Here is a 23,071-nt window from a genome sequence, read left to right as displayed (position 1 = left end):
ATTAACTTTGAGTTCTGGCCACCCAACGAATGTTAAGTTCAGTATTAACTCTCTTTTAGCTCTGTGTTTGCTCTCTACCAACTCCTATGGCTCTTCAGCTGCTAAACACTCCACTGTGTTCACCAGCTAGCCATTAACTGTGTATCTCTGTCATTTGGTGCTGAGCAGGTAACATACAGTGGGGTTTTAGAGTTTTTTCATTGAAAAGAGCTGCCTGTTGTGACTGGTGTTGTCAAAATGAAAGAAAATAAAGAGAAAATAAAAAGAGAGAGTAAAGTTGATCTCTGGAAGTTCATAACTACGAGCAATCCCTCTCACATTGTCTTTTGAAACATTGTTATTATATAGATATTAATTATAGCCACAAAATTAATGTTTCGGTTTATGGTAATGATAATGGTAACACCGATCATTTTTGACCTTTTTACTGTATGAAAAAGTGTGGGTTATGAGGGTTAATATGTCTGCATATATGTTTGTATACCTTTTCCTTAGTAGCATTAGCCAGACATGACCTTCATTGTACAGTATGTAAGAGAAATGACAGCAGTTAAAGTCTATGAAATACTGGCATGACTTGACGTGTGTGTTGTGGTAGCTCACTGGGATTATTTGTGGCGCTTGTTAAATGAGGTTGCGTGATGCACTGGGCTTTCAAGAGTGTGAATATTCTGTGTTTGTCGGTGTGCCCCACTTTTAGTTCCTGTAAAGCTCATACTTTACGCGTGAAGGCGGCAGAAGTTGAGGCCCTCCTGTCACAGTAGGAAAGCGATCTTCAAGCTGGAGCCTCTCACATATCAAAGTGAGCCCATTTAACCCTCTCTCTCCTTCTTCTGTACTCAGCAAAAGCTCAGCTGTAGGACCTATGCTGTGAGCACTTTACACTGTATGTGCAACCGTATCTAAGGAACACAGAAAGTCTTTTGCCTTTTAAAGTCTAATTTTTCAACTTTTTCAACTTTTCCTGCGTCACAAGCTGAAAAAAGACTGAGAATAGATTTTTATTAATCACTGACTGATCAATGATTGATCATTGAATGATAGGGGGAAACGATATCCAAGTTGAATTTTAGTTAGATAAAGGTCAGCACATCAGCAAACTCTTGTTTGTTTATTTTCCCTCAATAAATGATACTCATTCAACTTTTATTACATATTGTCCCTTGATTATCCCCCCTGCAGTGGGTCTATGCTTGCCCCCGAGTAGGAGAACCACTGCAGACAGAAAAATGAGAAGCCGTAAATTAGGTCAAGCGCTAATTTAATTTAAAAATGAAATTCTGTGGATTTTGTTGCTTTCAAATTTATAACAAAGTCAGACTTTTGCCACAGAGGTAAAATTAAAATATGATAAAATATAGTCTTTGCAGGTTTATAGTAATACATTCTTTATTTCACAAAAAGTCACAAGACACTCAACATTCATACATATCATAATTCAATTCAATTTCAATTCAATCAGTTCATAAATATCCAATCTGATGTTATATAACCAACATACAGTATAATAAAGGAGTATCAGACAAAACAGTACACATAAATGAAAAAATATCTTTCAAAAAGCCCTGACGAGTCTAAAAGCAATAAATGTTTTCCTTTTAACAACCTCCACAAACAGAATAGAACCGATGCAAATTTGATTAAAAAAAAATCATTATTAAATAAGAGTTACAGGAATATGTGATATCAGCATATATTAACCACAGTTAACATAAATGTATTAAAACCTGACTGTAGCATTCTCAACACAGATTTGATCAGTTTTAGCTTTAGCAGTTCATTCCGGTCTCTTCAGTATTGTGCATGAGGACTGAATCCCCATCCAGAAACCCGGAAGAATATTTTTCTCAATAGAAGTCTTAATTTTATGCAACAGCTGCACCTCCTGCTCTGCCCCCTCACCAGTAACAACATAAAAGCTTATGATCCCTGCAGGCTGGTCGATGTAAACTCCAATTGTGGAGCATTGCGGGACGCCATTTATGTCTTTGTTCATACCATTGAACCAGATCTGGTAACGCGTTCCTGACCAACACAGACCCCAGGACTCCTCATTTTCTCCGAGACCACTTGGCCCAGAATGTGCCCTCCGTCCTGCTCCTTCATAGGCGGCTCCAATTACCGCCCACCCAGAGTACACCACCTCCCAGTAGGCCCTCATGTTCCAGATAGCCTCTTTGCACACCACCTTTGAAGCAATGTGAATTGTGAAAAACCATTTGTTTCTTTAACTGATAGCCTGTAACTGTATTTGTGTTATTTTCCGACTTACCTGTGGAGAATATTCGTATCTCTCTGGTCTATCCAGGACAGGACAAACCTCCTCAGTTCTACGGCACACCTTAGAGCCGCTGTCAGAAATCCACAACATCTTGTTGGCAGTCTTATCATCCAAAGTCAAGTTCATCCAATCTACAGGAGAAAATCAATGTAAATTTTTTTCAAAACTGTAAAATATTGCATGATCAGATTATTTGAAAAAAATCTGCTCTTACGCTTCATGAGCTCAGCTCTGCTCGTTGGCTCTGGGATGTTCGGCACATAAACGGGAACTTTTTCTGTAAGGAGAGGAAATCAGCTTAAGTACAAACTTCTGCTGGCTGCATAAAGACTATGAATAGGCAAACGCATGTGAGTCCATTACCTCGTTTTGTCATCTCATTCTTGTTGGATTTAACTTTCTTCCCTAAAAAGGTTAAGGCCAAAGGTTAAACTGTGAGGATGTGAAGACTTAGTTTCCTGTTTCACACAAACAACCCACTAACAAACCCTGACATGAAACGCTATACTTGATGAGGAATTTTAGCATTATCATGGCATTAATAAGAAAAATAAAATAGAACATAATACATAGAATAAAAAAGTTGTTCATAAACTTTTGAGACCAATTGTGAGTGAGACTAAAGGTCTTCAAATGACACAATGATTAGTATTGCTGCTATGGGCGAAGGTATAATCATCCCTATGATTCTTCTTATTTGATACTTTTGAGTTGTTCACTCCAATATATTATACTGTACATCTTTTATGGAAACAGTCAAACAAACATGTACTGTAATTAAGGTTTTAAATGACAGAAAACTCTAATTTAATTTTAATTTAATTGCTTATTCCACATAATGAGGGATTTTTGGAGTGCATGTAAACACACTCCAAAATGCAGTGTTTTAAAATACAGCTACCACCATCCAAATAATAGCAGGCAGAGACAACAATGTTAAATAAGAAAAGTTCAGCATCAAACTGTAAAGTAAATTATAGGCAGCTTAAACACTCTGCTGACGCACATATCTGTCAGTAACTGTCTCAACAGATAAACAATTTACTCATTTGAGAGGATACTTATACATAACATGTTTGTTACATTAAAAATGTTTACTTTTTTAACATTAAAATGAATACTTTTTTAATGTAAATAGAATGTACAGAACTTGTTGTACCTGTTTTTTTGGTCTCTGAGAGGACTATTGTAGAATTGGGTCTAGCTGGCATTTTGAGGCTTTGTGTTAATTATCCACGAGCAGAGGCTTCAAAATTCTTTAATTCATCCAAAGGAACGGTGCGAAGTCTTTGGCTTCCACTTGGCTTTTATAACCTCAGTAAAAATGAGGCAAGGGGCCTTTAGGAATGCGTGAAAGACCTTTTGAGGTCAACAGGTGGAACAGTTTCTCAGCCGGGGTCAAGGGGGTGTATGCACTTGACTTTCACATATGGATACATGTGAGGTTGGCGCAGGCATTTGACACCATTGAAACTTTAGGAGTCTGTTCAGAAAAGCAAAAAGGTGGTTGCAAACAGGACTGAAAGTAAGATTCAGAATCTGGTCTTGTCAGTGTTGTCAACACGAGTGGTACAGATGGAAGCAGAATCACACAGAATCACCTCAGTCAAACTCAAAACACCAAGTTGCAGAAGATGATCTATGACCCACATAATCCATCTATTCTTAATTTCTGCACCCAGACTGAAAAGAGCATCAGTATTTGTTTAATAAGAAAATAAGTATGTGTTCAAGTTTAAAAAACAACACAAAAGTAATCATAAATCATGTGGCAACATTTTACTTGTACCAAAATCTGATTTGCTCCACCTCCATAGATGCAAAGGATTCACATGTGTGCAAAAGTGTGTTGTAAATACTGTGTGTTTGCCTTCATTTTTGCCAATTTCAGTATTACATATACTATTTAGGTGGTATATGATGCCACAAGCCCAGCTCCAGGGAATGTAACTGTCAGCTTATAGACCACAGTAAGTCAAACAAACACCTGTTTCCTCTTTTATCAGTAAACTGATAAAGGGAATTCATTGTGCAGCATTTTTACTTTTGCTGTCAATCTCTTATATTAATATTTGGTTTAACAAACCAGGACAAAATGTGTTTTGCTCAGCATTTTATTATTTATTTAAACTTTTGCATATTCAAATTCTGTATACATTCATACCAAAGTAGGTGACCCTATACATTCTTAGCAAACAATAACAACGGAGGAATAAAAATACATATAAATATATCAGTATAGACCTTGAGTGGTTCGGTGGTAGGTGAATCCCAACTGAACTGCTCTTTGTTCCCTTTAATGAAGTGTACTAACCTATGTACTATATATCTGCCTCACATATACTGTATATAAGGAATATATAATGTGCATAGGATTAATGCATGCTTAAGTCATTAGTAAATGTTCAAATGGAAGTCATATGTGACTGTGTTGGTGTCCAGTCATTTTTTGTTTAAGGCTGCCATAACGGTAGCTTCATTACAAAAAGATTAAATAGTTTCACATGATAATATAATGTTGATTCAGTCCTTTATTCCTCATTCTTTATGATCAAACAGTGTGACTGTGGCCCTATCCAGAAACCCGGTATAATTTTCTCCTCAAAGGAGCCATTAATCTGCTGCAAAAGTTGAACCTCCTTCCCTCCAGTGCTCTCTTCTCCCTCCATCACCTCCTCCACAGCATAGAAATTAAGGATACCAGCAGGCTGGTCAAGGTATACACCAATTCTGGAGCACTTAGGAATCCCTGTGATCTCTATACTCTGGCTTTTGTGCCAGGCATTATAGCTGGAACCACTCCACCCAAGACCCCAGGACTCCTCGTTCTCTCCCAGGCCGCAGGACCCGTCGCTGTTCCTCCTTCCTGCTCGTTCGTAGGCGACCCCCACCACGACCCATCCTGAGAACTCTACCTCCCAGTAGCCTCGGAAGCCGAGGATGCCTTCTTTGCAAAGAACCTTTTGGAGCGTGGATGAGATTGACATTGTAATTTAGAGGTAATCTCACATAACCTGTGATTTATTGTGGCTGCCTGCCACTGTGGAGAATTTAAAGCAGCTTTGCTTTCTCCGGTGTGCAATGCCAAACCAGTTGGCTCAGGATTTAAATAAACACAGGGGGACAGCCCTCTGGTTCGTAATACTGCTGCCTGTGTTTTACAATCACATCAAACTCCAGTGGCTGTGGCATGGTGATGACAAGTTCATGGCACTTGAGAAAATATATTTGAAGTACTGCAATTTCATCCAAATTCAAAATAATCAAATGATATCTTTATACTGTACCTGTGGAGCATACTCATATCTCTCTGGTCTATCCAAGACGGGACAAGTGGCATCATCGGTCATACGGGCCACCTTCGCACCACCCTCTGTGATCCACAGCATCTTATTAGCGGTTTTGTCATCCATGGACAGGTTAAACCAGTCTGAATAAACAGAAGGAGATAAAAAAAAAATTGTCACAATGTTAAAGGATAAAATAAAAAGGTAAATAGTAAGAATCTTACGTTTGATGAGATCAGCTCTGCATTTTGGCTCAGGGATATTTGGTTCGTAGGCCGGGATCTTCTCTGAATAAATGAGAGATAAAACAACATCAGTCAAATATCAGACAAGGATAGGAGCTATAGATGGATGTTCGAGCTGCATTTCAGACATTTCAAAGAGACCATAATAAGGTGACTGCCTTACCTGTGTTTCCATTTTTGGCTTTTTTTGCTGCAAAAGATTAAACAAAAATAGGTTTTTCACCTGAGCAACCTATATTAAGGCTGACATACAGTACTTGGCTGTTATAGATACTATAGGCAGCGGTATGTGTCAGGTGTGTCTCAACAGATGATGAAGTGACTGCAAAAACAGAGTATACTTAGAAAACCATCTGCCTCTGTCAGATCATCACATCAGCAACAGCATGCTTTCAGGAGCCAGGGGTTGATTCATGCCAGGCGGTTGGAATGATCCAGACACCTCACATACTGAAGGATACTTTGGTCACTCTAGAGCACAGCGTGAACCTCGGAGCAGTTTATCAGATAAGAAGAGGGGACATGATCTGTGTCCCCAGATCAGATGACTTGAGGATGTAGATCCAGCTTTTGTTTATTGAGGTAAAGTAAAGTCATCCAAAAAGTGATGGATTGCATTTTAAATCTTAACTCAAGTCAAAAGTGTCTGTATTGCAATGGAGCTTTTGTGATGATTATGGACTGTAACACTTGTACTTCCCTAAACTTAATTACACAGGGGACTCTCTTTAATAAAAGATGCTTATAGCAACACAGAAAAAAAATAATTAAACTTCAAATTAAGCTTAATTACAGGGGGCAGTATTCTAACTTTCCTTTAAGTAATAATTGATACATTATAGTTACACAACATGCTTATCCGTAATGCCAATTTTGTAACTAATACTTTGGTATCATGTGTAAGCATTCAGCCTCCAGTATTTTTTTTGTTAAGGATGGAGCTCAAGAAGAGGAGACACTTAATCCCCTCAGGATTAAGATGTCAACGTGTTTTATTTATATCAAGCAACATCGCCTCTAAAATAAACTATCAACTATCATTCACACATTGACATCATTTTACTGTAGAATATTTATGTTATGTTATCTTGTCGAGAAAGAGAAAAAAAAGCAAAAGCAGGCATGAATTTTAGGGAAATGAATTACAGCACAACATAGCAATTTTGTGTGGTGCTGTAAATGTTGAGACAAAGAGTTCAAGGTGAGGCTGCACTCTGCCAGTGCACGTAAATCTCCTTGTCATCATTATCAACATTTTTCAAACTTAACGGTTATTTTTACGCCACGTAGTATGCGTGTCACGCCTAAATGAGCTGATATTTATCTCTGTGTTGACTGGAGGCTAAGAAAGACCGTGTGAGAATGTTAAGCCACCTGTCTGAATATAGCACAAGGTGGTGAAAAACAACTGCTTTGTCTGTTCTCATTACGATCTGACACCATACAAAATATTTAGGCTGAGAGGCAGCCTCAACCCCACTTTGGCAATCTGTACTAGGCTTGTTAGTTAAGATGTGATGGGATTTGAATTAATGTTTTTGATTATGGGTGATTTACTCCTCCCTGCATCTATTTTGATTGTGATATTGCCAAATTAAAGTGTGTAAGGAAGTACATTTTGTATTAATACTACAATCTATTTCATTATAGGCAAGAAGCTGGATTGCTATTATTAAAAAGTTAACAATTATAGATTAGATCTATTCTAAAGACTCTGCAAATCATAGGTCCACATGAGTCTACTACTATTCTCCTTGTTGTCATGATAACACAGTCTATAGAGGCTGACGCCAGAGAGTTCAGGCTAGATTATACTGAATATCCCAACTACAGTCCCGCTCAGTGTAACCTATTGTTAGGAATGACATTATACTGTACATACAGCATGTTAAATACATGCAGCATGTTAAATCTTTTTAATGCAGATGATGTTGACACTGGCAGACACTTGCTCCCAGGCAATAAAACCATTATACGCCCCTCATAACGACAAGCATGAAATCAGCCAGTGAAATATTGTGCTTTTCACGAAGACATAAACTCTAGTGACCCACTCATTCAGGATGTGCCTCGGAGGATAATAAAAAAAAGTCTCACCGCTGCAGACACAGGCTGAGGTTATTAAATCAGTACATTTAAAGCATTGCTAATGATGATTTCTGCATTAAATGCATTAAATCACACTAATGCTGCAAGTCAAAGGTTTAATTTGACAGAAAAGTGGATGAATCTTTAATTTTTTCAAAAATGTAGGTGGATATGTTAAAATGTTTAGATAGAGCGTCGAAAATGTGTTTAAACTAATGATTCTAAGTTGTGTGAAAGGCAGAAAATTAAGTTCACCTTTATCTGAATTCCGGGTGTCAGAAATGATTCTTGTGGTGGTGGGCATCTTGATACCAGCAGTAAGCCTGTCTCAGCCTGATGTCACTGGTCTCTCTGAGTGTGATGAGTCTCTGCTGGCTCTACTGTGTGACAGCTTAATGCCACTCTTATATACTTTTAATGCAGAACGTGGGTGAAGGAATCCTAGGCGGTGACGTGGACATGAGCATGTGATAAAACTTGCCAATAGGGAGGGGTGAGACTTGTAATTGGAGCTGCGCATGTATGTTTTTTTCCTTAAAAAGGTTGGATAGATGCTTCGATGTCTGTAGTAAAACCCGCCCCCTTCTCTATACATCATAACCACTGATCTCTCCACATTGCACAGTGACAGCTATGATGCATCGATGGTGGACGGGTTGATTTGTGCATGCATACACACACGCACAGACGTTTCTGAGTATACAGCTGCACAGCAGTATGAGGTGCAACAGGTGCAAAGTTCACAATTCAAATGTGTAAAAAGTGAATATACAGTCTATAATAGATCTGTATTAATACTTCTCTTTATAAAGCCTGCAAATTCTTCTGACACTGAATATTTAAAATGTAAAAAAAAAAAAAAAGTGTTTTGTGTGTAGGATTTAGTAGCATCTAGTGGTGAAATTAAACAAGAATAAATGAATAGGAATGGGCAGTGAAGTATGTAGGAAAAACTACGGTGGCAGCAAAACTTGCAAAAAACGCGCAAAAGGCTCCCTCTACAGCAGCCAGTGTTTGGTTTGTCCATTCTTAGCTACTGTTGAAACATGGTGGTTCAACAAGGCGGCTGTCGTGGATGGCAACCTGTGACATAGATTAAAACAGCAAATGAATAAAGGTAACAAACACATACATATGAATATTATATTCCATTTCTGTCACTAGATCCTTCTTAATGTTACACACTAGACCTCTAAAAATGTTTTCAAAATATTATTTTTGTCATGTTTTCATTTATACAGCTGTATAAATATAAATAGATTAAGTCAAGTCCATATGAACTTTTATTATAGGTTTAACTTGATTATATAGAAATATCAGGGAAGAAGAAGATTTTTTGTAGTTAAACAACACGGAACAAAACATTTGTTCTTATCAAATCATGACTTTATTACTTCAGTGATGACATTCAAATACACTCTTTGTACATATATAGATACTAAGATACATATATATATATATATATAGATAGATAGATAGATATATAGATATGTATAGATAGATATATCTAGATATGTCACATTTGTTTGTTTTTTCACAATAATGAAAACACAATGAAGGTTAGTAGTTAGTAGTAATTCAGTAATTCAGTCCCTACCCACTTATACAAAATAAAATTCAAATTCTTTTGAAGCAGTTTCAAGAATTGTCTTTGTGCCAATGCTCGAACAAAGTAGCTTCAACAGGAGCAGCTGCAGCTGCAGTTGTTTGTGTGAAAACAAGAACGGATTCATCAAACTGACAAAAAGGTAAAAGGAAATAAAATGTGTGTGTAATGTTTGGGTCTGACTAAACATTTGTTGGTTCAACTTAATATCTTAAGCTTATTGGACGTGCTCTCTCAAGTTCAGTTAACTCTCAATTAGTTTTACAACTCAAATAAGACTTTAAACTAATTACTCAACCTAAGTTCAATTAACTCACATTTTGTAAGGCGGCAAATAAACTTATATATTTAAGTTGAACCAACTCTCAATTATTTACAGTGCATCATCTATAGAACAACATTCAATTTGAATTCAGTGATGAAGAAGCACAGTACAAACAGGAGACTTTCATCATGAGAATATAAGCATTAATAAGTCAATTACATACATGATATTATGTAACAGCTGATAATCATACATTGGAACGTAGGGTATACAAGCTGTAAATACATGTATATAAATACACACGAACAACCTAAATACTTAGACGAGTCACTTGATTAAAAGTTCCTCAGTTCTTCATACCAGGCTTAGCTATGCTCTTGACCTGCATTATCACATCAACCATATACAATTGAATGCCTTAATGCTCACTGCCTGGGTTAAAAGAAAAAGCATGTGGCTGATCGTAAACCCTTTCTTGTGATATGCTCTCCACAGCCGGCTGTGTGTCTGCAGTGTTTACTGTTCTGGCACCATGCCAAAACTTTAGTCAAGGCTGTCTCGTCCTTCTTGTGTTCCTGCCTGCCCAAGCAGATGACTGACTGGGGCGCTGATTGCAGTGCAACTGACATACTAAACACTACATACCAGGAACCGTAGTGTCAGAGCTGTCCCAGACTGCCCAATGGGATTTATTGTAAATAAAGGAGAGGAGAGTGTGGGGGATAGATGTGTACTTATCTGAGTTCCTCTAACTGTCCTCTCATAGGAAGCCCAGAAACCAGAGGCACCACGTGCTTTCAAAACACTGCTGACAGACATGAGATCTGTGCCAAAAGACTGAGCTATGACCCTGTTCAGTGGCTGTTCTGGATGGACAAGGTCATGACTTCAGTTCAGTTTTCAACCTTTCAAGATAATCTATAGGTCTGAATATCTTGCAGTAAGGTGGAACTATACTTTTACAGAATGCAGTTAATGAGGAAAAACACAAAATGTGCAGATGTACTGCTAAATAAACAGGTTAATAGCAGAAAGTCTTGAATGAGAGAAAAAATACATCTCTCATGTGTTCATTCATTTATTATATCTTTACCTAAGTGTTCTTAACACATGCCCAGAATTACCAGAGATGAACTCCACTGAACCAGGTTTCTCCCCATTTCTATAAGGTCTCAGTGCCGTTAAGCTCTGTTTTTCCAATGCTGACGTAACCCCTCTGTTCTGTACAGGATGACCGCATTCCTGTACATGTATCGGTATCAAGAAGTGTGTTTAATTACAAAGAGATGGCAGGATAATTCTGAAAGCACACTCAGATAAATATCGGTCAGCGGGTCATGTGTTGGCACTGACGTGAATATCCTGGTTTGGCAGGCTCTGTGGCATGCCCATTAGTGAGCACATTATCTCTGCATACCTTACCAAAATTTCTCTTAGGGAGCCCCAGGGGCCCCCCAAAACCTTTAATACCCCCTTTTCTGGAGGTATATAAAGGCCCCGTTTGCATCATTGCAGTAGTATGCCGCTGACAGACGCAAACATTCAGGAAACCTAAACGTGGCAGGAAGAAGTGATAAAGATGCCAACCAGTGCTCCCAGTAAGAGAATCATGCCTGCAACCGGCAGACCTGGTGAGTGAACTCCTGGATAATGCATGTTAATATAGAGTACTCTGGTTTCATTAGACTGGAGTACAAATTGGTTAGTGCCACTGTGTTCTTTCTTGAGCCAGAATGAATACCACTGGATGAAGATTTGTCTCTTTTGTTGCGTTTTTTAGAGATTAGAGTAGACTCTTTAACTTTGACCATTTGAACAGTTTCTGTATATTGTTAGTATGCAATTGCATTACTTTTTATTATATTATAATTACAAGCCTCTAATAAGTAGAATTGCTGGAAGTCATGCTTGTTTTATATGAACAGACACAAAATCTGAAGAAGTAGCTTCTCTAATGGATACGATTTTAAAGTAAACCATGGAAAAATATTACTTTCAGTGTTTTAAAGAGCAAGCTGTTAACACACTTAGGCTTACCTCTTAAAAGGGTTAAATGTATTTTTAAAGCGGATCTGCTTTTTCTGTACTGTATCATCTATGGTCTTACATAATGTGTCTTTTCTCGTCAGAAAATATCCCAGACTACGAGCCCAACATCCCTGAGCCCACATGCAGAGCTGATCTTCTAAAACGTAAGAACAATCATTTAAATTTGCAAACTCTCGCTCTCATAATATGTAGTTTCTATTTCTGACTGTCATGGCTACAAATCTTCCACATCACTCAGACTGGATCAACCTTTCCCTGGATGACAAGACAGCCAATAAGATGCTGTGGATCACAGAGGGTGGATCCAAGGTGTCGCGTATGACTGATGATGTCATTTGTCCTGTTCTGGACCGGCTAGAGAGATATGAGCATGCCCCTCAGGTAGGTTTTAAATAACAAATTCAGACATAAAATACTTTTACTGTGCTCAACTAATTTCATCCTCTTTTTTCCTCTTTAAGGTTCTTTGCAAAGAAGGCATCCTGGACTTCCGAGCTTACTGGGAAGTGAAATACTCAGGATGGGTGGTCGTTGGAGTAGCCTATGAAGGGGCGGGAAGGAGGGGAAGCGACGGACCCTGCGGGCTGGGAGAGAATGAAGAGTCCTGGGGTCTTGGGTGGGGTGGGTCCCACTACCAGTTGTGGTTCAACGGCATTAACACAGAAATCTGGGAAATTCCCCAATGCACTACCATCGGGGTATACCTTGACCATCCAGCTGGTGTCATCAATTTCTATGCAGTTGAAGAAGTGAAGGAAGGAGAGGCGAGTGAAGGAACAAAGGAGATCAGGCTGCTGCAGCAGATTAAGAACTCCTTTAAGGGGAGGATGTTGGCAGGTTTCTGGGTTGGACAAAAGTCATCATGTTCCTTAGTTAAACAAGAGGAGTAAAGTAAAGAGTGTGTCTCCTCCATTTCCATTTTCTTACATTTCCATTTAAATTTCATTTTCAATACATAACTAAAACTAAATAAAAAATAAACAAAATATGTTAATCTGCAATGTATATTTTGGTATAATGCAAAAAGAAAAAGAAAACCAGGACTTTTCAAAATCTAAATCTTTGTATATAGAACTACGTATTCATCAACAAGCTGCTATTTGTGTTTGTGTTTTCATTTTGTCAAAACTGAATGTTAAATATTGTTTGGAGGGGTCATATATATGTATATTGTAGCATTGTGGATTGTATATTCTGGTATATTCCATTATATTCTGCATTTCGTAAATCAATAATAGTATTTTGTGTGACTTTATTTAAATAAAATACATTTTAAAGTTTTACTCCCACACACTAAATATCATCAAGTTAAAAGTTGGGAACTATAGTTAATCCTTTAGCCACAGAAAAGGAAAATACCAGCTGTCTTGTACTGTTTTATTTAACTCTAAAGTTGATAGTAAGGATATAAGATTAAATGTATAGTTGCTTACTTTTTGAGTCATAGCACTGTAATTTGTCACTACCTCATGTTTAAATTAAAACTGATTTCATGGGGTGCCAGCTCTATCAGGTGAGCTTCCAGGGCGCCCCATGAAATAAGTTTTAATTTAAACATTAATTAAGGTAGTGACAAATTATGTATGTACCAAGGCTGAGTCCTTGCTGCAGCACCCTTTGCTGCGTGTCATCCCCTCTCTCCCCCTTTCTTGTCTTTCTTCAGCTGTCCTATCTAATAAAGTGACCTATCTAATAAAGCCCCTCCCCACAAAAAAATTATTTAATTTACACTTCACATTAAACTTGTGTAGTTCATTGAACTTCATTGCAATCAATTTCACTCTCAGTTAACTTTTGTATACAGTAAATATGGATACAAAACAGCAGCACCGGCACCAAAAATATAGGGTACTTGGTCATATAGAGATAGGTCTAAAATGATTATATTTGACTACATAGATCGCTGAGAGGCTAACATGAAATTTCCCAACTGACAGCAAAAGGGACATAATTGAACATTTACTAATTCCCAGTGTGAATTGAGTAATTTTCATTGTGAATTTAATTATGGTTGAAGGGGCCTTAAGTTGCCTATCACTGCTTTAGGCTGTCAGCGGTGCAGGGAGAGTTGGCCACTCCAATTGCAACATCCCTTATATTAAAACCCACCAGAGGAGAAAGTAAGTATATCTATATCTGCACTTTCAGAAGCTAATGTGTTTATGAAAAGAGAGTTAAAAAAACAGAACAAGCTTCATATTGATTAACAGCCAGTCAACTTGTCACACTAAATATTCTCAAGAGAAGACAAGATATTTTTTTTTCTTAAAGATGCATTGCTTTGTGTTGTCCTCAGGCAATAAGTCATGATTTATAAATACAAGCTTACAGCATAGGAACATTAATCCATCAATGTCATGTGAAGCATTCAAACTCTACCATACCTTCAGCTGCTCTGGATCTTTCATTCTTCACCTTCCCCTGTTAACACTGAGTGGGGCAGCCAGAGGATTAGGCTGGTGACATGAAAGCAGATCCTGGGAAGCAATAAACAAGATCACTTGTGAGCACACAAATAGGGCCAATGAGGGTGCATGGATAAAGGAGAGTTGATGGAACATAAGACAGAAGATGCAGGACTAAACTCAGTGCTAGGTTCAGTGGTTTTCTTCATAATATTAGAGATCAGTAAGTACAGTTTTCCACAGTCTGGGCATACAGATGAACTGTATAAGGGACATAAAGGAAAAGGAGTGATTAATAATACATTCATATAATACACCATGTCAAGGCTTATGTATATATTACTCATATTAGCTTGTGTGTATTTATTTTTTTTTAAATCACTGTGGTTATCAGAAGGCTTGTGAGCTGTGGATCCAAAATGTTTGTGCAACCACCATCACAGGAGTGTATAAGGCAGAGTGATAAAAAAAATGTTCAAGCATTACTTTGAGCAAAAAAAAAACTTTTGTATATTAACAACAAAACAGCAAAAAAAACCCCAACAACAAAAAAACCCCAGCACAAATGTCAAACTTCTTATTTTTTTTGCAATGCTTCCTACTGTCCCACCAACTGACTCCCAAAATGTATTTATTTACTGTTGTTGACAGGACTGCAATTATAGGTTGAAAGCCTTCTCTGACAGTTTGGTTGAGAGGATCTAAAGTTGTGTTCGTCTCCCCCCACCGACTCTCATCAGTATAACAAGTTGTGCCAAAAGCACTGGATCCCCCTGTGGTTCCCTTAAGGAATTGCGCTTTTTCTCAAAACCAAGGGCAAGCCAGGACTTCCTCACTGTCATTTTAATTTAAAAAATGTAATAGTTTTCTCTGTTACAAAACATAAACTTCTTATGTCGCTGTTGCAGTCTGGAGTTTAATGAAATGAGTGAAACAGCTCCCCTCTGGGTTGTAATGGCTGCTGAATATCAGTCGGTCTGTGTGCTCAAAGATGGCATTACACCTTTACCGAAGTCTAAAGGGAGCAAACGCGAATTAAATATGTGGTCAGCTGTGAGATGACTCTGGGAAAAAAAAGTGAATGCAATAAACAACAGAAAGTCAGCAAATACAGAAGTGTATTGCATTCACTTGAAATTTGTTTTTCGGAGTAATTATTTCTGATTTTCTGACTTTTTTTTTCTTCTGTTTTTCGGACTAATTTTTTTTCTCAGTTTAGAGAGCATTTGAAACAATAGACACATTCATTCCTTTATTGAGAGCTTGATTTAACGGAAACAAACATGACCAGCTTGTTTAGTTCAATCAAGTTTTACTTTGATCTGGGTTTAAGACACTGGGAGATAGTCCTGTCTTTAAGTCATATAGATGGTATTATCATTAGTTTGTCGACTCTACGCAACCACCTGAGGACTTGATAGTTGAAGGTGGGGCATGTATGTGCGGGCAGGAGTCACCATAGGTCCATGGGAGTCACTTGCAGGTTGGAGGTTCTCGCGGGAGTTCGAAGTTTTCAGAAAAACAGAAATAATTACTCCAAAAAACAGGGGCCCCCCCTGTTTTCACCGTACATCAACACATTTTACAATCAAACCTGTTAAACTACAGCAACCCATATTCAGTCACAATGGAACATGGACTCTTCGACAAACCACATTACTATATCATTGTCCCCCACCAGATGTTTTTTTATCCTTTGTCAGTCACATGGCTGAGTATTGGTACAGCGCTCACCTTCAAATTGTCAGTAATGCAGCAAAAGTTGCCTGGGCCATCTCTTATCTCATCTCTGGATACATTTGGATAGTGGAGCAAAATGGACAAACAAAAAGGGGGAAAACCCCATTAAGGTTGTGCTGAAAAGTGAAGAGAGAAGAATCCCTGAGGCTGACACAGCCAAATGTTTTTGTTGCCATTACCAGTCAATAATCTCAACCTAGCAATCCTCAAGGCACTGGCTGTAGAGAGAGACCAGGCTGCCCAGAAATACCAGTTCTATTTTGTTCGTGTTCTGCCCTTTTTTGGGTTTTGTTATTGGTTTACCCTCTGAGGCACCACCTTGGCACCCTGAAAAGGTGATCTTTACACTCACTGCCCAGTCAGAGGGTAGCAGGCACCCAGTGCCCTTCCCCTATTTAACCCCTGCACCCGCACAGCTTGTCTCCCTTTTTCATTCGGCCACTTGGGCAATGTCAACATACGCTTGCCATCAACAGCGGCCAGACCATGTGTGCTGCTAAGGTGGGATAGCTGGCTTCCACGTGTCTTTTTTTCTGCCACTACACCTTTTAACACACAGGTTCTGCCAGGTTAGTGTAACTGACCAGGCTAGCAGGGCAGGGGTTGGGTTCCCTTCTGCCAGTGTTTTTCACACCACTGCACTGCCTGTTGTCCCTGACCGGATAGCACTGTTAGCCAGGCTGTCTACATTGTTAGTCAGTCATACTAGCAGTTAGCCATGTGGTTAGCACAATTAGCCATCCAGCCATACAGACAGCAATCCGATGTGAGGTTACAGACACACACGGCACAGTGAGCACGTGAACAGGAGGGAGGGAGACGTGAGAGAGCGAGAGAACTTACATAGACAGAGACTACTCACTGGAAAGGTGAGGAAAATTAGTGACAGGAAACGTGGTAAAGTTTGGACACATTTTAATGTGATAGACAGTTCAAAGGCAGAGTGTAGACTGTGCAAAGTTAAAATTTCATATCGAGCAGCTTTTTGTCTAATTGAGATGGGTCTTTGTTTTTGTATTTTATAATTTATTTTTGTAGCACTCTGTTCCATGTTGAGTATATTAATAAATCCATATACATAACAAACATTTGATATAATGTATGTATTTACATTATCAATTTGTTTTACACATAATTTGGTAATAAATTAATTTAAGCAACAAAAAATCTGAGGAGCCAGTTGGGAGCTGAAAGAGCCAGCTCTTTGTAGTGAGCCGAGCCAAAAGAACCGGCTCTCTAAAAAGAGCCGGAATTCCCATCACTAACAGGAAGTACATGTGCTTTGTGGTAGGCGGTCAGTGCTGGAAGTTTTGCCGCTTCCTGTTCAGTTGCTGCCTGGCTCCACGTATGTACACCACGTGAGAGGAAGTAGTGTTGGTGCTGCTCAGGTAAAGAGACGTCATGGGGCAAAGGGACAGGTGCTCGAGCACCCTCAGTCTGTGTAGTGTGTTACTTAAGTGATTTTTTCTTTGAATTGAAAATTCAACAGTTATGCAACAATCTACTCAGTTATTTATTATTATTAGTAGTAGCAGAGACAATGAGTAAAATTCTTCCTTAGTAAATTAAATGGGACTTCTTCTTATATCCACAAGATGGAGCCATGGTTTCACACAGGATATAAGGATAGATGTATTGAGGACTACAGCCAGTAAATGTGTTTTTTTTAAACTAGCTTCAACTTTATGTGTACAGCATAGGATTACACTTTCATTCAGCAAAGGTCTGACAAGACCAGATGGTAAGTCAACTTTTAACAGAAAGCGGAAAATGGATTGTTGTTTTAAATCATTTCAGCACTTAGCAAAATATTGGCAGAGAAAATCTAATTAAAATGTTATTAAATGTAGATGTGGGGGAATCTGTCTTTAGTCTTAGCAGGGTGTTCATTATGAATACTTGTAATGTAAACATAACACCATTATAGCTCACTAATTCTAGTGGAAATGTGGTACCATAAGGGAAATATGGCTTGCAGAAAGCATTTACTTGTACAAGGATTCACACAATAAACAATAATAATACAAACATTAAAACAAACAATACAAACAATAAAAAAAATAGATATTTGAAAGCACTGTAATACACAAATCAACCGGATATACCTATATTGCCCACCAGACAGTGCAATAATTGGTCAGGCTTTAGAGAAAATTACCAAGCTGTTGCTGTATACAGGAAAACACTGCTGCTGAATTTCATGTTTAAATTAAGCCATCTAATTGCAGAAGGAATACATAAGACTTTGGTCCCTCTGCGCTGAAGTTTATCTAGTGTGAAGGAGCAGCCAGAGAGTATCAGTTCCTCTGTAAGTCAAAAAAGATTTTGGTCTTTCAGCACATGACTCTCACAGATTTCAGTTATTTGTGTGTTGCCTAGAGCAGTAACCACACTAGGGTTATTCACAAAGCCCCCCCCCCATTCAACAACTGCAATACACACAGCTAAGGCAGTAAAATCTGGCCAAACAAGGTCATAATTTTAGAAGATGTTAAAAGATTTCATTTTCTGTAAGGAAAACAAAAAATGCTGTACTTCCCTGCAAATTATCTCTGTGACTGCCTCTAGAGTTTGCTATCAGTAGAAGTTCCCAGATATTTATAGTTGCCCTCCAATTCAATTCCCTTATCAGATTGTAGCGTGGGTTTGGAAGCAGGCTGTAAACTTCTAAAATATATTGCAACATGACACAAAGTCACCATCAACCCAGTCAAGTCTCCTCGTGGAAGTTACTACGAAACAACAGAATCTTCTGCAAAGTTAATAAAATGTCTGCCTAAATATTTGTTGTGGCAGTCATGAATACGCTTTACACAGGAGTGGAGAGTATACACAACCCAAGAGAGACACAGAAGATAAAAAGAGGAACCAAAATCTGTCACTTAAAATGTCTGGAATACAGCCAGCTATGTCTACTGCGCCTTATTTACTTGCTTAGTTTTGCTCAATTCCTGGATCACGATTGTGTTTTTTCATCTCATAGACACTCATCTAAGGTTCGTCCTAGGCATTTGTTATTTTCTGACTCTGGGAAGTGGGAGAAACAGTAAAGTTCCTAAAAACTACTGTATTTATGTAACTATCTCTTTAATCAAATCACATACAATAAGGTTATTCAACGTGATCTCCTTCGATAACTAATATAATGTAATATTTTTTCACTTCCATTCCCTGAGCCTCCCCTGAAACCGCCTTGAAAACCTTTGGTCGAGATCAACCTTGTATGAAAAGGAATGACCAATGTGAAGCAGTGTAAGTGAGCATCCCTAGGCTCCTAATGCAGTATACATACTGTATCTCTGCCACCGTCTCCCTCTTTTTTTTCAGCTGTTGCTGAATGCTACAGGCCTAAAATGGACATTTCAGCATTTCTTTTGAAAATACTACATCAGCTAGAATTCTTTCAATGCAAAACAAATTTTGTGTTAAATTAAATTTAAAGTTGTACTGGCAGACACTCCATTAGACTGTATCTTCACAGATTCTGGACTAATCACTGACTAATCACATTACATACACTAGATGCTGACTGGGGAAGAGTTATTTTCATCTTGCCATCTTCATCTCATCATTATTTAAAATGTTTTTTGAGAATGTAAACTGCTCAGAGTATTCTCTGAGAAACTTAGTATAGACACTACCCCTCCCCATCGGATTCTCTTTCTTTGCATACACACACACTCTTTCTCTCTCTCTCTCTCTCTCTCTCTCTCGCTGTCATTACCATGCTCTAAACTTCCTTTGTCATTCCATTTTCTGCATCAGGGCTATTTTAAATTACTCTCCCTACTTGCCATTTATGTGGTTTACTGTTCACCACTTCACTGCTCTGTCACGATCACTGTGCAAATAAATTCTCTCAAGTATATTATCTTGTGAGTATCCGGTGTTGGGGAAGCTACTTTGAAGGCATAGCTTTACAAGCTCCCAAGAAGTACAGCAAAGCTACCCTAGGGAGAAATCTAGTTTGGTAACTAAAGCTACTTAGAAAAAGTAATTCAAACTACATACCCACTTGGGAATGTGCAAGCATAGCTCACAAGTCAAAATGTAGGTTTTGACGGTGGAGCTAGTCAGTGTCATGTATTTGGCCATGGTGATGATGAAATCTGAGATTTGGGAGGTTTATCCACAATGACGCTGTGTTAGCACAGAGCAGCACCCGTCCTTTTGCACATGCACACAATGGTCAAGTGTGTGGTGGTGCCTGCCTGACGAATGCATTGGCTGGGCATGTTTAGATGGTCACGATGAAAGAAAAATGGTTTGGAGCTGGTCAAAGGGGGTTAAATTACAGTAGAGGGCAATGACAAAAATAAAATAAAAACATAATTCCTTTCCTTTTATGAAAATGTGGAGGTGGGTGTGGTTTACACTCAGCTTCAGGAGAGAGAGGTGTGGGGAAGGCTTGTGAGAGCGGTGCCAGGTGAGTTGATGATCTCAGCTGGTACTCACTGAGTAATCACTTATATTGCAGTAGTGTGCTGGACCTGGGGTGGCGGACAGACAAGTGAGAGCGAGTGGGAGAGATTTATGAAGTTGCTGTATGTTGTCTGTGGGTTACAAAGCAGTGGTTCAATATTTTGGAATATCAATCGATGAGATGCTAAATATATCGCTACCGCTAACAGGCAATTGGTATAGTTTAGCATGAAGACTTGAAGCAGGGGGAAACCATTAGCCTGGCTCTGTCTAAAGTTTAAATATAAACCTAAGAACACTTCTAAAGCTCTAAAGTTAAAGTGTTAGTTGGTGTGTATTTTAATGTTGGAGATAGCCAAGCGCCCCCTCCCCCAAACAGATGGTGTTGTTCTTGGAAACTTGTTGGAAAAGAGAAGGCACTTTCAAAATAATAGCATTAAACCACGCCCATAGTGGCCAGTAGTTTCTGAAGGACCCTGACTGGTCCGAACCACTGAGCTTAGCATAGCTTGAGTCCTGGTAAGATGGATTCTTACGTGATTTTGTTGACTTTAAGAATGCAGCTGCCTCAAAAGGTTAGTTAAACCCTGTTTCCAATCTTTATTCCTAATTACCTATAGATCTGGTGTGATATTCTTCTGATCTAAATCTTGCCATAAAGGCGAATAAGTATATTTCCCAAAAAGTATTCTCTCCTTTCACATTTTACAATACATTCTTGCAGGGGTGGGAGAATTATTCAGGTCCTTTACTCAAGTAAAAGTAGCAATACCACACTACTAATATAATAGGTTACAGTCATATTAGGTTGGATAAGACAGTTGACTGTCATATTGATTGTCATATTTAAGGATACCCTTAAAGGTGTGGTTGTGAGGATATGAAGTGATGATCCCACTGCATGATTAAGCCACGTTAAATTATGAATAGTGGGTTGAAAGCCCCACCAATCCTCCCCTGCATTGTCAATCTTGCTCTCTCTTTGTATCACTGTTCTTTTTCCAAGACAGATTTCAACCACAACAGCTCTAGATACACCCAGCTGGTGGTCCCTGTAGACTGAAATGCCTGCCCCTTTCTCAGATTCACACTTTCACCCAGTAGCAGGGGACCTGTCTCCACTGTAGGGCTGACGTATTTACATTTCTGATAAATGACGGAGGAGATGACGACAAGTAATAAAGACGTTCCCAAGAATTGAATCTTCCATGTGAGACACTCCTGCGTAGGGTAACGTGATGAAAGTACACTGTTACTGGCTGTGGCCAGCTGGCAGCTAAGTCTAACTATCTTTGTGCTAGAAATAGGACACTTAGGGCTACAGAAAACCAACCAGTAGTGGACAAATATGGCCATATCCCAATTTTATATCTAGATAACAGTGCATATATATATATATATATATATATATATATATATATATATATATATTATATATTTATGTTTGCTTATTTTAGAACTTTGTGCAGATTTAATTAATTACAAATATATTAATGCATAAAATGTGAAAATGTAAATAAAAGCAACATTTTTCAACTCTAGCTGTGTTTGTGTATAGTATGGTTTTCTGGTCCATGTTAGACAGAAGCAGCTCCTTTTTTGGATACAATATCCTTATTTTGTCTTGGATGTTCAGAGTCCTTTCATGCAGAGATTTAGATAAGAAGGTTGATACCGCTCTCAAGAATGTACAGTAAATCTGAAGCTACAGCCAGCAGCGAGTTAGCTTAGCTTAGCATAGACTGGAAACAGCTCACCTGGTTCTGTCCAAAGGTTACAAATCAAGTACCTCCCTGCAAGACAAATGACGCCCCATGAAATGGTCAATTGTAACAGTTTGTCTTTTGTATGCATTAAACAAATAAGATAGAACATGTTAATAAGTGCCTCTTAGAGGTACTGGTAGGCGGAGAGGGTGTAATTTATGAACAACAGTCCTTTGGAGAAGTGGGCTTGTTTTGGGGATAACAGACAGACAAAGGGACTTTCAGTCTAATGGGAAATGTTTTGGACTATTGGGGTTTCAGAATAATGGAAAGTCCCAATTTTTAAAGTACTGGACAACATATGATTGCAGAATTAACAACATTCAGAATCTGAAAACATACAATGCACATATCTTTGTCACATAATATGCAATGTTTATTCAAATGTTTATTTAAATTTCCCAAATATCTGATCAGATCGTTTTGTTCAAAATATGTTGTGCATCAAGCATCAATAACAGACACAATAGATAAACCATCTAATGCTCAATTGCCCATGTCCACACTTTCTGGGATTCCCCTCTACAGTCAACCCAGCTTATCTACAGCAGCGTTGTGTCAAGTGTAGTGTGCTAAAAGAAACCGCCAAAAAATATTTTGCAAATACGTGTTGATGCTGCTCTTAATGTGGGACAGTAGAGGTGATGATCAAAACATTAGCTTGACATTGCAAGACACTAGATAAAGTGTCAGAAAACAGGTCAGTTGTTGGTCATCTCAGTGTATTCTGTATTTCTCCAGTGAACATTAGAGCTCAACAGGTTTAGTCAGTCCATTAATCTCGTCATAAATGTGTAAGACCCCTTTCACCACCACCTCACCGTCTTGTCTCTCCACCTTATCACACTCTCACTCTGTGTGCCTCTCTTCTTGAACTCCTGAAGGGTGTCGTCAGTCTTTCCTGCGTTCCTCACTCA

General features: G+C 38.5%; 3 protein-coding genes across 5 annotated transcripts; 1 reads left to right on the top strand and 2 right to left on the bottom strand.

Moving 5' to 3' along the window:
- Positions 1-1,371: 1,371 nt before the first annotated feature.
- LOC127373383 (tripartite motif-containing protein 16-like protein) lies at positions 1,372-3,610 on the bottom strand. Of its 2 annotated transcripts, XM_051417805.1 has the most exons (5): positions 3,441-3,610; positions 2,645-2,686; positions 2,496-2,558; positions 2,273-2,412; positions 1,372-2,188 (listed from the first exon to the last, which is right to left on the bottom strand). In XM_051417805.1, the coding sequence occupies exons 1-5, from the start codon at positions 3,490-3,492 to the stop codon at positions 1,778-1,780; spliced, it is 708 nt and encodes a 235-aa protein (XP_051273765.1). In that variant the 5' UTR covers positions 3,493-3,610; the 3' UTR covers positions 1,372-1,777. The 2 variants fall into 2 exon arrangements, with proteins under 2 accessions (XP_051273765.1, XP_051273766.1); XM_051417806.1 differs by lacking the exon at positions 2,645-2,686.
- A 769-nt stretch (positions 3,611-4,379) lies between these two features.
- LOC127373765 (stonustoxin subunit beta-like) lies at positions 4,380-8,297 on the bottom strand. Of its 2 annotated transcripts, XM_051418509.1 has the most exons (5): positions 8,157-8,296; positions 5,977-6,003; positions 5,793-5,855; positions 5,569-5,711; positions 4,380-5,241 (listed from the first exon to the last, which is right to left on the bottom strand). In XM_051418509.1, exons 1-5 carry the CDS (start codon positions 8,203-8,205, stop codon positions 4,813-4,815), a joined length of 711 nt encoding a protein of 236 aa, XP_051274469.1. In that variant the 5' UTR covers positions 8,206-8,296; the 3' UTR covers positions 4,380-4,812. The 2 variants fall into 2 exon arrangements, with proteins under 2 accessions (XP_051274469.1, XP_051274470.1); XM_051418510.1 differs by lacking the exon at positions 5,977-6,003 and having other exon boundaries at positions 8,157-8,297.
- A 2,983-nt stretch (positions 8,298-11,280) lies between these two features.
- On the top strand, positions 11,281-13,581 carry LOC127373386 (stonustoxin subunit beta-like). The gene is made up of 4 exons (XM_051417810.1): positions 11,281-11,403; positions 11,902-11,964; positions 12,060-12,202; positions 12,283-13,581. Exons 1-4 carry the CDS (start codon positions 11,352-11,354, stop codon positions 12,709-12,711), a joined length of 687 nt encoding a protein of 228 aa, XP_051273770.1. The 5' UTR covers positions 11,281-11,351; the 3' UTR covers positions 12,712-13,581.
- Positions 13,582-23,071: the final 9,490 nt, after the last annotated feature.

The sequence above is a fragment of the Dicentrarchus labrax genome, unplaced genomic scaffold (genome assembly GCF_905237075.1).
Source record: "Dicentrarchus labrax unplaced genomic scaffold, dlabrax2021, whole genome shotgun sequence".
NCBI lineage: Eukaryota > Metazoa > Chordata > Actinopteri > Moronidae > Dicentrarchus > Dicentrarchus labrax.
The sequence above is the reverse complement of the archived record's forward strand: the minus strand, read 5'-3'. Positions and strand labels throughout refer to the sequence as shown.

What these genes read in the sequence shown, in the direction of transcription:
- LOC127373383 (XM_051417805.1), bottom strand. Translation starts at nt 3,492, where the DNA reads ATGCCAGCTAGACCCAATTCTACAATAGTCCTCTCAGAGACCAAAAAA. An exon ending in CTCAGAGACCAAAAAAACAG is followed by an intron (nt 2,687 to 3,440) that starts GTACAACAAGTT and finishes TAACCTTTTTAG; the next exon opens with GGAAGAAAGTTAAATCCAAC. An exon ending in GATACGAATATTCTCCACAG is followed by an intron (nt 2,189 to 2,272) that starts GTAAGTCGGAAA and finishes ATTGCTTCAAAG; the next exon opens with GTGGTGTGCAAAGAGGCTAT.
- LOC127373765 (XM_051418509.1), bottom strand. Translation starts at nt 8,205, where the DNA reads ATGCCCACCACCACAAGAATCATTTCTGACACCCGGAATTCAGATAAA. An exon ending in AGCCAAAAATGGAAACACAG is followed by an intron (nt 5,856 to 5,976) that starts GTAAGGCAGTCA and finishes TCATTTATTCAG; the next exon opens with AGAAGATCCCGGCCTACGAA. An exon ending in GATATGAGTATGCTCCACAG is followed by an intron (nt 5,242 to 5,568) that starts GTACAGTATAAA and finishes ACGCTCCAAAAG; the next exon opens with GTTCTTTGCAAAGAAGGCAT.
- LOC127373386 (XM_051417810.1), top strand. Translation starts at nt 11,352, where the DNA reads ATGCCAACCAGTGCTCCCAGTAAGAGAATCATGCCTGCAACCGGCAGA. An exon ending in GCCTGCAACCGGCAGACCTG is followed by an intron (nt 11,404 to 11,901) that starts GTGAGTGAACTC and finishes TTTTCTCGTCAG; the next exon opens with AAAATATCCCAGACTACGAG. An exon ending in CAGAGCTGATCTTCTAAAAC is followed by an intron (nt 11,965 to 12,059) that starts GTAAGAACAATC and finishes CACATCACTCAG; the next exon opens with ACTGGATCAACCTTTCCCTG.